General features: G+C 34.2%; 1 protein-coding gene across 1 annotated transcript in view; it reads left to right on the plus strand.

Annotated features, from left to right (window-relative positions):
- The window catches only part of LOC145276537 (glycine N-acyltransferase-like), a 44,106-nt gene extending 31,236 nt beyond the window's left edge, over window positions 1-12,870 (plus strand). The window contains exons 3-5 of the mRNA XM_080127748.1: window positions 2,646-2,748; window positions 7,204-7,324; window positions 11,560-12,870. Coding sequence (XP_079983874.1) covers window positions 2,646-2,748; window positions 7,204-7,324; window positions 11,560-11,974 — 639 coding nt within the window. The 3' untranslated portion in view covers window positions 11,975-12,870. The remainder of the gene's footprint in view (window positions 1-2,645; window positions 2,749-7,203; window positions 7,325-11,559) is intronic.
- The last annotated feature ends 109 nt before the right edge of the window (window positions 12,871-12,979 follow it).

Genomic DNA, 12,979 nt, shown 5'->3' on the forward strand with positions numbered 1-12,979 from the left:
CGTCGCAGGCCGCGGGGAGAATCTGCCTACATGAAAGAGTGCCGAGCCGCGCTAAAACGACTACCAAGGTCCAGTGACCTTGTGACTGCTACCCGTAGGGAACTCCACAGGGATCTAGTGAAGGGGGCCGCTGACGACCCGCTATGCGCGCGTTTGGGGTGGCAGCAGAGTGAGATCCGCTCCGCGTGGAGCTGGGCGCCAGGTTCGAGTCATCTGAACAATTCGGAGTTCTCTCTGACCTGGCGATTGGCCCGAAATGCACTTCCACTCAACAACATACAATGCAGTTCCGGGTTTTTGGCGTCGCCTGATTGTCCCCGTTGTGGGACAACGGCCGTAGAAACTACGGATCACGCTTTCTTCGATTGCCGCGAACTTCGCCAGTACTGGTCGTATGTCAGCGGAGTGACGGCTCGCATCGATCCTGAGCATCCTCGCCCAATTACTGTATCCAATGTTGTGGACAACGTGAGGCCGCCGTGGGACCGGAAAAGACAAATGGTCTACGTTACGATCCTGGCCGTGGCGAGAATGGTGATTTGGACGTCGCGTCTGCAAGGTTGCCGGGAGATGTTGTCTTTTTCTGATCAAGATCTGATCGCGTTCTTTAAACACCAACTACGGGTGAAGATCAGATGCGATAGAAGAAGGCTGCATCGCGCGGCATTTGACAGAAGATGGATACATGTGGCAAGTCTGTGTGTACGAAGAGGAGCCAAATTTGAATACGTGTTCCCCGCCTAGGTGTGGAACGCGCAGTTCTGTAAAGTAAAATTAAACAAGTAGTCTCTCAGCTAGCTGAGTGTGTGTTCCATCCCTCCCCGATTAGGAAGCCTCCAAGATCCCCATCCCCTCTTACCTGCAATTTTTGTTTTCACCCCTTCCTCTAAATTTTACCCATCTTGGAGAAAAAGAAATACAAACTAACCTCCATCCCTTACCCACAAAAATTTTCTTTTCTCCATTCACCCCCATCTAGAGGGCATCCCCACCTAGAGACTGACCCGCAGAAGCGAGGTTCCTTTTACAAACCTAGTGGAACGGGCAGTCTATCAACTAGACGGGGTTTGGAGGGTCCTACTAATCACCTTTTGTTTTTTCTTCCCCCGCCCTCGACACAAATGAATTATTGTTACCATTTTATTGTTATCTTTTTTGTTTTTACACGTCAATAAAAAATGTTTTAAAAATTGGGAGTTACTAGGACATCCCCCAATATGAAAGGGTGAATGCGGTATTATGGTGAAAGAAGATACTAGCTGGGAGAAAAATTTTGACTTTGTTTAGTTCTGGAGTGACAAGGATGACCAACGACCCCCAAAATCCCCCCTTTTGAGTTGGCCATGTGCCTAAGTTTTTTGTTCATCGTTGATTTTTTCTGTATTTTTTAACATGAATAAAAGATTTAATATCTCAAAGTGTAGTATCTGTTCTTCAGATGCTGCACTTCTATTTCTTGTTCTCTTTCGGTGGAGGAGAAATCCTTCACGACTGAGACAATTTTTATTTTTGTACCTTTTCTCCACGTTAAAAAACGACCCTGGTGTCTAACTCTGTCCCGTGGGGAGGCATAGTAAATAGGTACAATAATATTGCAGGGTCTCCATTCATGCAGAACGTACGCAGAATGACCAGCAGCAATATATTACATATAAAAGATGCTGCTGTAAAATTTCTACAAACCCCGCTAGTTTATGTTGTTTATTTAAGAAGCAAAAACTCCTTTTATTGAAGAAAACTATTATTATTATTTTTCTATATGCTGCTAAAAATATTTTTAAAAATATAACTCCAAGTAATCAGAAATTTACTTGAGGATCCAAAATGTATTGATGTGTTTCTAAGATTGTTAACCTTATATGAGTTTGATAAAAAAAAAAAAGAAGCAATATTTTAAAAAATTGCTTAAAACTGGCCTAAAACATGAGATACGAGTTAGAAAAGCATTTCTTGTTGCACTTTTAAAAACATTTGCTTGAAAATTATATATCTATATTATTAATTGCTGAATGATATATACTTTTTTTAAAGTGCAACAAAATGCACACAACAAAATAGATCCAAGGCATTGTTTAGATTAAATTTAAATTAAATTTTTATACCTTACTTTGTAAAGTTTTAAGTGCGCTCTGAAAAATTGATTAATTTCAAATTAAATCTTGTACATTTATTTTTAAAGTTTATAAAAAGTACATTTTGTTTAACCATTTTCATTACTTGCTGGAAATGCTTTTCTAGCTTGTATGATTTTTTTATATCATATTTTACTTATACATTATTTATTTATTTAAACTAAAACAAAAAATTATATTTGCTATGGAAAATAAATTTTGTGCATTTATATTTTTTGGAGGTGAGATCTAAAAAGATTTTTAAATTTTGTAATCTTACATCCAGTAATTTTATATCAACTCGCTATAACTTGTCTTAATATTAATTTTTTTTTTTTTTTTAAGTAAAAATAAGTTGTTTGATTTATTTTTAAAGCTTATGAAAAAATATTTTGTTTAACCTTTTTCATGCCTTGCAAGAAATGCGTTTCTGACTTGTAAATATATGGTTGTTAATTGTTTTCAATGTCTAAAACCAGAATATTTCGTTTGTAAAGTAATTTTGATTAATACGTCTTTTTCTATTTTTCCAAGCCTAATCACACTCAATTCTGCAATATCTTTACTTCGGATGGAGAAAAACTGAAAGAAATGTTGGAGACACTAGACTTTACTGGGGAAACAGTAATGTTTACAGGTAAGCAAACTTCATAGAAAATTCCAACTAAATTTATGCCTTTTCTTGGTTTGTTATAAACTTGTGCTAATTTTTATGGGACACTGTTTATACTGGGTTGAACTATAAAATTGTGGCCCTTGAAAAGACGACGTGATCCCATTTCCATTTAGTGAAAACCGTTTAGTCATACATCGAGAACATCACCAACATGACCTCACGCAAGACCAAAGTCAGCCTGATTGCCGCCATCTGCCTAGTATTTGCCAAGATTCTGCTGGTGCTTGTGGAAAAAGGCATGCTCCCAGTTTCAGACCTGTATCGAGGTGGTAATTGAGGCTGAAAGTGGCTACATTGAATAGATATCAGCTCTACTACATAATCAAGTTACCTGAATTGATTTTTTTTTTTTTTTCAATAAAAGTTTTAAAATAAAGTTGTAGTGTTGTTTTCTTTAAGGCAAGAATTTTATCATTTCACCCTGTAGTGTAGTAGTTTCGGTAGGAACAGAGAAAGCAAAACTAGATTCCTGTTATGCTAAGCTATTGCATTTTCTTTCTTTCTTTTTCCTTTTGTTTCACCCTTTCCTTTTATTTTTGTTCCTTTCTCCTTTTTCTTTGCTCTTGTTTAGCTTTTGTTTCACATAATATCCATTAAAAATTAATTTCCTTTGTCAAACTTATATTTATTCACTCAGCAAGAAAGATCTTATGCTCCAATACCATCACACTTAAGACTAGATAACGCATTCTTTATGACCATGTAATCCCTACAGCCACCTACTTTGAAAATGCTGCTGTGAAACCTGACAAAATGCCCCAAAATGCAGAAACGCATTAATAGCACAAAAATTTGGTTTGTGAGACAAATGTTAAGGGTCATTTGGAAAGATCACATTTCTAACGAGAAAATATGGACTAGGTCTGGCTGCACTAAAAAGAATACTGATGGAAATGATCATGAAAAGACAAATGATGTTCTGAGGGCATATTTATTGTGAAAGAGGCAGAGAACATCTGGTATTGACCGGTAAAATGCCAGGATCGTAAAAACAAGGTCGACTGATGCAATTTGATGGATAACTTGATCGATTGGACGGGATTATTGTCAAAAGTTGAGCTGTTTCGGGCTATGGTGAGCCACCCACATTGGAGAAATGTGGTCACCAATGCTGTTAAATGGCAGGGCTGATGATGAAGAAGAATCTTGTGTGACAGCATTTAAAAACTTTCAGGAATAATGTCTTTGTTTCCTCTATAAAACTATACTTAACAAATCATCCAAAAGAGCACGTTAATTTTCTATCTCTCTCTATATATAAAGTTAGCCATGTATGTATTTTTTATATATTTGTATGCATAGGATTTACGCTTAAACTAATCATTATGAATTTTGGAATGGAACTAACGGTGAGTAATGTGTACTGTATTTAATTTAATTTAGTTTCATGAATTGGGTTGAAAAGGAAGTAGAAGCTATTCGTAAAAATTCATATATCTCCTTGATATCAATTAATAAATATTCCCAAAATTTCAGTTTCTCTGAAGTATTTAAAAAAATTTGTGAGGCATAATATTATTATATTATTAATCTCCAATTTGAAAACTTACAGGGTGAACAATAAAATTGTCGCCCTAGAAAAGACAAAATGATTCCATTTTCGTTTAATGAAAACTAATTTTCTTTTTTTGTAACAGACCATCTACTAATTTTGTACCAATTTTGTTCAAATACCAAGAGTGATAGGAACCTCCTGTCAGGTCTGAAAGTGACACAATGTTCAACGAGTGAGATCGGAGATGTGCTGCTATACAACTCATGCTCTCTACTGATCCAACAGGGCCATTGCCTGCACCTTCAAAATGCAAATCTGGATAGTTTAATGCTTGAGGGCACAGCTCAATGAAATTTTCGGCCATGGTTATGGTATTTGGTATGGTTTCAAGTGTGGTTCACATCATGCCACTTCACATCTTCTGTCGGCTTGAAAGTCAACACCAAAGTGTACCTGGATGTGCTGAAGAGTGTGGTGATCCCCTGGTGCAATCAGGTGGCCGCTGACAGACCCTGGGTGTAGCAGCAGGACTCTGAGCCGGCCCACAAGTCCAAGGAAACCTAGGCTTGGCTTCAGAAGGAGTGTTATGACGTTGTACTCTTCTCTCTCTTGGCTTCAGAAGGAGTGTTATGACGTCGTACTCTTCTCTCTCTTGGCTTCAGAAGGAGTGTTATGACGTACTCTTCTCTCTCTTGGCTTCAGAAGGAGTGTTATGACGTTGTACTCTTCTCTCTCTTGGCTTCAGAAGGAGTGTTATGACGTTGTACTCTTCTCTCTCTTGGCTTCAGAAGGAGTGTTATGACGTTGTACTCTTCTCTCTCTTGGCTTCAGAAGGAGTGTTATGACGTTGTACTCTTCTCTCTCTTGGCTTCAGAAGGAGTGTTATGACGTTGTACTCTTCTCTCTCTTGGCTTCAGAAGGAGTGTTATGACGTTGTACTCTTCTCTCTCTTGGCTTCAGAAGGAGTGTTATGACGTTGTACTCTTCTCTCTCTTGGCTTCAGAAGGAGTGTTATGACGTTGTACTCTTCTCTCCCTTGGCTTCAGAAGGAGTGTTATGACGTTGTACTCTTCTCTCTTTTGGCTTCAGAAGGAGTGTTATGACGTTGTACTCTTCTCTCTCTTGGCTTCAGAAGGAGTGTTATGACGTTGTACTCTTCTCTCTCTTGGCTTCAGAAGGAGTGTTATGACGTTGTACTCTTCTCTCTCTTGGCTTCAGAAGGAGTGTTATGACGTTGTACTCTTCTCTCTCTTGGCTTCAGAAGGAGTGTTATGACGTTGTACTCTTCTCTCACTGCCCCCTCTCCTCCCTTAACCTGAATCTGCTCGACTACTTCGTTTGGTCATATGTCAAGAACATCACCAACATGACCTCTCTCAACACCAAAACCAGCCTGATCACCACCATCCACCGAGTATTCTCCGAGCTCCTGCTGGTACTTGTGGAAAAGGCATGCTCCCAGTTCTGGACCCATATTGAGGCTGAAGGCAGCTACATAGAATAGATGTCAGCTTTACTACATAATCAAGTTACCTGAATTGATTTTTTCAATAAAAGTTTTAAAATAAAACCGTAGTGTTGTTTTCTTTAGGATGACAAATGTATCGTTCTACCCTACACATGTTATACAATTTACACTCAATTTGATTTACTTACTAATAAAGCAAAATTTCTTGAATTTTGATTTCATCTAAACACCCCTAAAGCTTCTATATTTTTTTAAAAACTTTAATATTGACATGTATACAAACCCCATATGAGATTTTCACATTTTGTGTCTTTTAAAAGAAGCCGATTTAATAAATATTGAATATTAGAAAAATAGGACAAAATAATTACAAAAAGTTTTTAGATGAGGATTGATAATTTTAATTATTTGAATTTTTTGGACTATGGTTCTCATCTCGGATGTTGTTCTTATAACATTTTGTCTGATGAAACTTCTGACCTTCTCCACATGCATTTTATCGAACTCTGAAATTTGTACAGATTTTTGTTAAGAAACCCTTTATTTGATCCAGTGGAGTTAATCCAGGTAGAAGTCTAAAGTAATTCATAATTGATTTCTTGGTATTGCCCATACTGAGAATTGAACCATCAACCTCTGAAAAACTGTCACTTAAATTTTGATTCGGATCCATCGAAATAAAGATGCATGCTGGGCGCATAACCTCTAGAAGTGTAAGCCATGTTTAGTTTCAGAACAGTTTCCGATGGTTTGTTGTTACACACAAGTCCTGAGAGGTGACTGGTTTGCAGTAGACAGTTCCACAGAGCAAAATATTCGTACCGTATCGAGACGAAAAAAAAAAACATGCGAAATTGCTACAGAAAAGGTTTAATATTTATGGAGCGATTCTGGTTTCTGATTGGTTGGTAGCAGAACGTGAATTAATTCGATTTGTCAGTTCCTAGCAGCATCGTTTATAAATAGAATTGTCCGACTGTGTGGGATCATACCCCATTATAATTCCAAAATATTGTAACAACTGATTATTACTTAGCATTTACATCTGTTATGCCACAGGTCCTTGCAGACCCCCATCGATTAAATAAAGAGTTCTATTAAAAATTTCAATAAGAATTCCCAATTTTAAAAATTTATTTTATTTAATTATTTGGACTATTATCTTCGTCTTTTAGTTCTTGTTTTCACGATGTTTCGGTCAATTATTCCTCTGGCCTTAAATAAAAATTATACAATTTACTCATCTCCAAACTAATTCCAAAATAATTCAATAATAATAATTCCCAAGTTATACAAGATGCACCTGACGATGGTCGGAGCTTATATCGGTCAAAAAGTTGTGAGAATAATATCCAAGTTAGAATAATCCAAATAATAGATTTTTTTTCTCCAAAATAGATTTTTTCTTATATGAAATCATTAATTTTGTTTACAAAATATTTTCTTTTTCAAGCATATCCAGTAAAGTTTGAGCATATTTTGCAAAGTTTTGCTGATAATAGGTCGCAGCATGTGTCGGGTACACCATTCACATTCGAACTTCTTGCATTGAACAAAGAAAAAAGTAAACCAAGGTAAGTCATCAATGGTTTTGCCTGTTTGACAAATTCTTTAATGGAATAGACTCTGATGAACTAATAGCAATTGTGCCCCCTTGACATACATACTCCTAACTAACCTCACAAACAACAAAATTTCCCCTACTGCTGAGGTCCCTAGATACTGGAAAGCCATCTACTTTAATAGTTTCCTCGGAATGCTGGAGTTTGGAATTCTGTTTCCTGCCTTCTCAACTGTACTAACTGTTGTGTTGTTAATCCTGGAAAATGCTAGTTAGTCTGATTATGAGTAATTGTCAGTGTTTAGTTAGTAGAAATAGCAATTGTCAGTTAATAGAAATAGTAATTGTCAGTGTTTAGTTAATAGAAATAGTAATTGTCAGTGTTTAGTTAGTAGAAATAGCAATTGTCAGTGTTTAGTTAGTAGAAATAGCAACTGTCAGTGTTTAGTTAGTAGAAATAGCAACTGTCAGTGTTTAGTTAGTAGAAATAGCAACTGTCAGTGTTTAGTTAGTAGAAATATTTTATTAAAATATGTTATCGAAGCGGATTAGGTATTTAAATATAAAATATTATTGTTAAAATATGTACCAGGAATATTAACTTGGCGAAAAGGAAATTTAGTTGTTATAACTAACATAAATAGGAATTTAAATAAACAATACAGATGAGTTATTGGTGACGTCAGACAACCAAAGAAAGGATTTAGATAGATATACATGTGGACAGTGAAAAGAGATCCGTTTCAGTATTCAATGCAAACCAATGGGGTTCTTGTGTTCCAAAGTTTACATTTGACACTCGTGGAAATCAAAAGGATGAAATAGCAAAATATAAACTTGTACGACGTGTATTTGAGAAAGGGCCTAGCATGGAAATAAATTATTATCTTCAAATATACTCATGTCTTAGCATTCCCCTTTTCGAAAGAAAAGCATCTTTAATTGCAGGAAGCACAAAAGAACTTTGAAAAGGTATGTCTTTTGCTAGTATACCCCACCGACGCCCCTTTGGTAAAGACTGTTTAAATTTTATTAGTGAAATATTGGAATTCAACACCAACAAAGTAAAAAATGATTTTATCATTTCATGACATTTAAAGTTTTCTAATTTATCTTTAAATTCTATTCAAAATAAATGTCTTCTAAAGGTGTGTATGTAACTACTTTTCACTTTATATTCATGCCCGGAACTGGGGTGACGCACATGTTAAATAACTGGACGGCATGTACATTTAAATTTTTCTTCTCCATGGAATTACCTTCTCCTTCATAACAACAAAATGAAGAAAAAAAAAAATACGGACTGGACCTAAAACTCCGAGGCTAATTTTTTAGCGAAATATTGAAATTCAACACCAACAAAGTAAATAAAAAATGATTTTTATCATTTCCTGACATTTAAAGTTTTCTAATTTATCTTTAATTTCTATTCAAAATAAATGTCTTCTAAAAGTGTATAACTACTTTTCACTTAAATAATTATGTTTAGAATATAAGATGCAAATGTCAATTCTGATTAGTTATTTAAAAAAGATATTCTTTATAAAGGATTCTTAGAAAACTATATTCCATAAAATGTTAGTTTTGCAAAAAGATAATCTTTTAATGTATTCCAAGAAAATATATTCCTTAAAATTTTTGGCGCTTCTGCAAAATCGAGACGAGATTTTCAGAAATCGTAAAACTGAATTTCACATGAAAACAATGATATCTATGTCTTCGTATTTTTAAGATGATTCACGAAAATTGATAAGGTGGAAAAATTTTATTAAAGAAAAAAAATAGAATTTGATGAAAACAATTGTAAAACACAGAGTTCAACTGGGAGGTAATTTTCTGTTTAAATTAAACAAAGATGGCAGCAATTTTTCACCTGATAACACGATTAAAGTTTTTTTTTTAATAATTCAGTAATATTCAGGTAATTTCGACTGCATAATTTGAAAGCTACTATTGTAACTTATTAGAATTAACAAAAAAAAAAAAAATCAGTTGAAACCATTGTTTTTATTATCTGAAAATTCCATTTTCCGACTACAAAATCTCATCCCAATAATGTAGAAGCACCAAATTCTCTATTCCTTACAATTTTTCTAAGAAAATTTAAGAAAAATATATTTTTAAAAATGTATTCTTAGTAAAAAAAAAATTGTTTAAAATATTTTCTTAAAAATAAACATTGTTTAATATGTACTCTTAAAATTTTTTTTTTTTTCAGTCTTTTAAGAAAAATACATTCTTTTGAAGGAATTCTTTGAAAATTGTATTCCTTGAAAAATATTTTTAGGAAAAAGATATAAATTAAAAAGTATTCTTAGAAATTCTCTAAAATATACTTTCCTAAAAACATATTTAAAAAGATATTCTTTAAGAAAAACTATCCTTTAAAAGATATTCAAAGAAAGCCGTATTTACAATATATTCTTATAAATGTATTCTTTAAATAATATTCTAATACTCTTTTATTCTGTTAATTGTATTCTTAGAACAATATAGTCTTTTAAAATTAATTGTTTAAAAATATTCTTAAAAAGCTATTCAAAGAAAACTATAGTCTTTTAATGGTTTTAATTATAAATATTTATTCAATTTTAACCAAAGATAACACCTTATACAGCCTAACATCACAAGTGCATTTTAGAAGTTTTATTACCACACAAGCCTAAAATACCATTGTATAAAATCAACAGTAGGTTCTTTGATATGACAATCTGAGAATATTTTGACAACATAGAATTTTCGTGCTCATGGACCCATATTCCGAATTTAAGGCCATGGGATGCCATCAGTGGACTCTCATACCAAACGGCTATAAACAACATTGTAAGTTTAGTTTAAATAGTCTCAACTCAATACAAATGATTGCGCACTAAAATTGACAGTAAAAGGTGGGATTTTGCTCTTAGTCGAGTGGATTGAGGCTATTTTCATTGAAAGCTAAGCAGGCAATGCAAGACATAATAAGTTAGGAATTCTTATTTTTTCATCCTGTCTAAGAAACATAGTGATTGGTGCATTAGTACAGATATGGTAAGAATATTTCATGGTGAATTTATAGAGATATAAGTCATATAAGTCGTAAAATGGAGTACTGCTATCACATGTGGGGAGGTGCCATTAAGAGCACTCTTTTTCTTGATTTGATAGAGCACAAAATCAATTTTGCAAGGTAGTGAATGAAGATTTTTGCAGAAGAAAAGGTGCTAGTCTTTCTCTACTCTATTATTATGTCTATGGAAAATGAATACTGACCTCTAATTTCTAGTTCCTCTGTGTCAAACATTCACGAGAACTTGTCTCCCTAGCACAAATGAAAAGAATATACCTTTCTTTCTCAATGTGTCTAGCCTCAGATTAAATTTCCATGAACAGAGTTCTTTTCCAAGAACTTCTCATTTGCAGAATACATTACTATGAGACTGCTTCAGTGAAGACTACAACAGGTTTTTCTTTAAATCTAATATCAACATATCTAGAAGTGTAAGCCATGTTTAGTTTCAGAACAGTTTATGATGGTTAGTTGTTCTACACAAGTCCTGGAGGTGACTGGTTCGCAGTAGACAGAACAGTTTCCGATGGTTAGTTGTTTTACACAAGTCCTGGAGGTGACTGGTTCGCAGTAGACAGTTCTTGAGTTGAAATCCACAGAGTAAAAGATTCTTCCCGTGTTGACACGAAGAAAACATGTGAAGTTGCTATAGAAAGGTTTAATATTAATGGAGGAATTCTGGTTTCTGATTGGTTGGTAGCAGAACGTGAATTAATTCGATTCGTCAGTTCCTAGCAGCATCGTTTATAAATAGAATCTCCCGACTGTGTGGGATCATACCCCATTATAGTGCAAAAATATTGCAACAAAATACTTGCTATAAACGATCCCTCTTTTGTCTATTCCATTAATCATTTTTAATCATTTCATAATATTCTTCAGCATTCAACTGACAATCCACCAATCTTATTAAAGCTCATCCTCGATGTCGTAGCAGTGGTGACTCATTTTTAAAAAAAGTTAATCTCTGTTCTCACATAAAATTTATGAAAGCCAGACAAAAGCTTCCACCATCTTTATTTTAATTAAATTTTCATTTTGTTGTCCTGAAAATTTGTAATTCTGGCATTTATCTGGTATTTCCTCTTTCTGTAACACAATTATTTTAAAAGATTCAAATTAAAATATCGATTTTGATTCTTTCATTTAACATCTACCTGTATTCATCTCTTTCTGTTTTTTGTTCCATCTTAAAACAGGAAAATCCCTGAAGATGTCACTGTGTCTACTCTCACCCTCGATCATGCGAAATTAGTGCATACAAACTGGGAGTTTGGAAATCCTAAGAACCAAGAAAGTGAAGTCAACTTCATACGGCTGCTTATCGCATCATACCCCACAGTGTGCTTTTTTAATGCTGATGGAAGGGCCATTGCATATGCCATTGGACAAATGTATGGTGGAATTGGAATGTTATATGTGGAACCTGAGTTCAGGAATCGTGGTTATGGGAAAACAGTCATGCACCTCATGTCTGAGAAATATTCTAATCTGGGTTATCCTCCTTACGTTTCTGTGGAAACAGGAAATGAAGTTTCTAATAAAATTCACAAGGATTTAGGATTCGAACCAACAGGCTGCTTCATCAACTGGTATATTATGAAATGTAAATAAAAATTATCAACTAAACATTTTTATTTTGGAATAGAACGAACCTTAGTAGATATAATATATAATACACTATCATATATGCATGTTGAAAACTAATAATTTACCATCATGTAAATCTAATATCTATCTATCTATCTATCTATCTACTGTTATATAAAAGGAACTGTGTGTGTGCGAGTTTGTCTCCTATGAATTTGCAAATGGCTGGGCCAATTTTTATGAAATTTCACACAAAGGTACTTTATGTGCCTGGCAGTGTTCTTAGATAGGTTTTGTATTGAAATATCTTTGATAAGTATTGATAATCAAAATCCAATGAAAGAAGGAACAGGCGATTTTGACCAAAGTTAACACCTTATACAGCCTAAGATCACAAGTACATTTGAGAAGTTTTATTACTACACAAGCCTAAAGGCCTGTCATATAAAATCAACAGTAGGTTCTTTGATATGACAGGGGTGCGTTCAAAATCAATGTTTCAGTTTAAAGCACATCTGTACCATGATACTTGACTATTTCATTTTAAACTTTAATTCAAGTCATTATCTCTGCACAAGCAGTAAGGCCAGGCCAGGCATATGAAATCAACAGCAGGCTTTTTGATATGATAGGAGCATGTTTAAAATGAATGTTTCTGTTACAATACTTGACTTTTGCATTTTAAGCTTTTATTCAAGACATTATATATAACAAATAATTTTATAAAATAAGCAGTAGGTTCTCTACAGTGCAATATAGACTATAATATATTTTGGACTAAGTCGTTGTGGGGAGGCATGTGAAGCTTCATCCTGGTGCACCGCGATGAGTTCCCAACTAGAGCAGGAAATCAATTGATTTGATTTAAAAATGGGCGATTTCACTGATTTCAATGACAATAAAAATATGAGAGTATGAAACATTAATTGATTATCATTCAATCCTGGGCATCTTCGAGTCTCCCTGCTAGTAAATGATGCTTTTAAAATTAAGTTTTATTAAAGTACTCTTTTAAAAAATAGATGACAG

This window comes from Euprymna scolopes, chromosome 1 (assembly GCF_053919585.1).
Source record: "Euprymna scolopes isolate OS-2025 chromosome 1, ASM5391958v1, whole genome shotgun sequence".
Lineage (NCBI taxonomy): Eukaryota > Metazoa > Mollusca > Cephalopoda > Sepiida > Sepiolidae > Euprymna > Euprymna scolopes.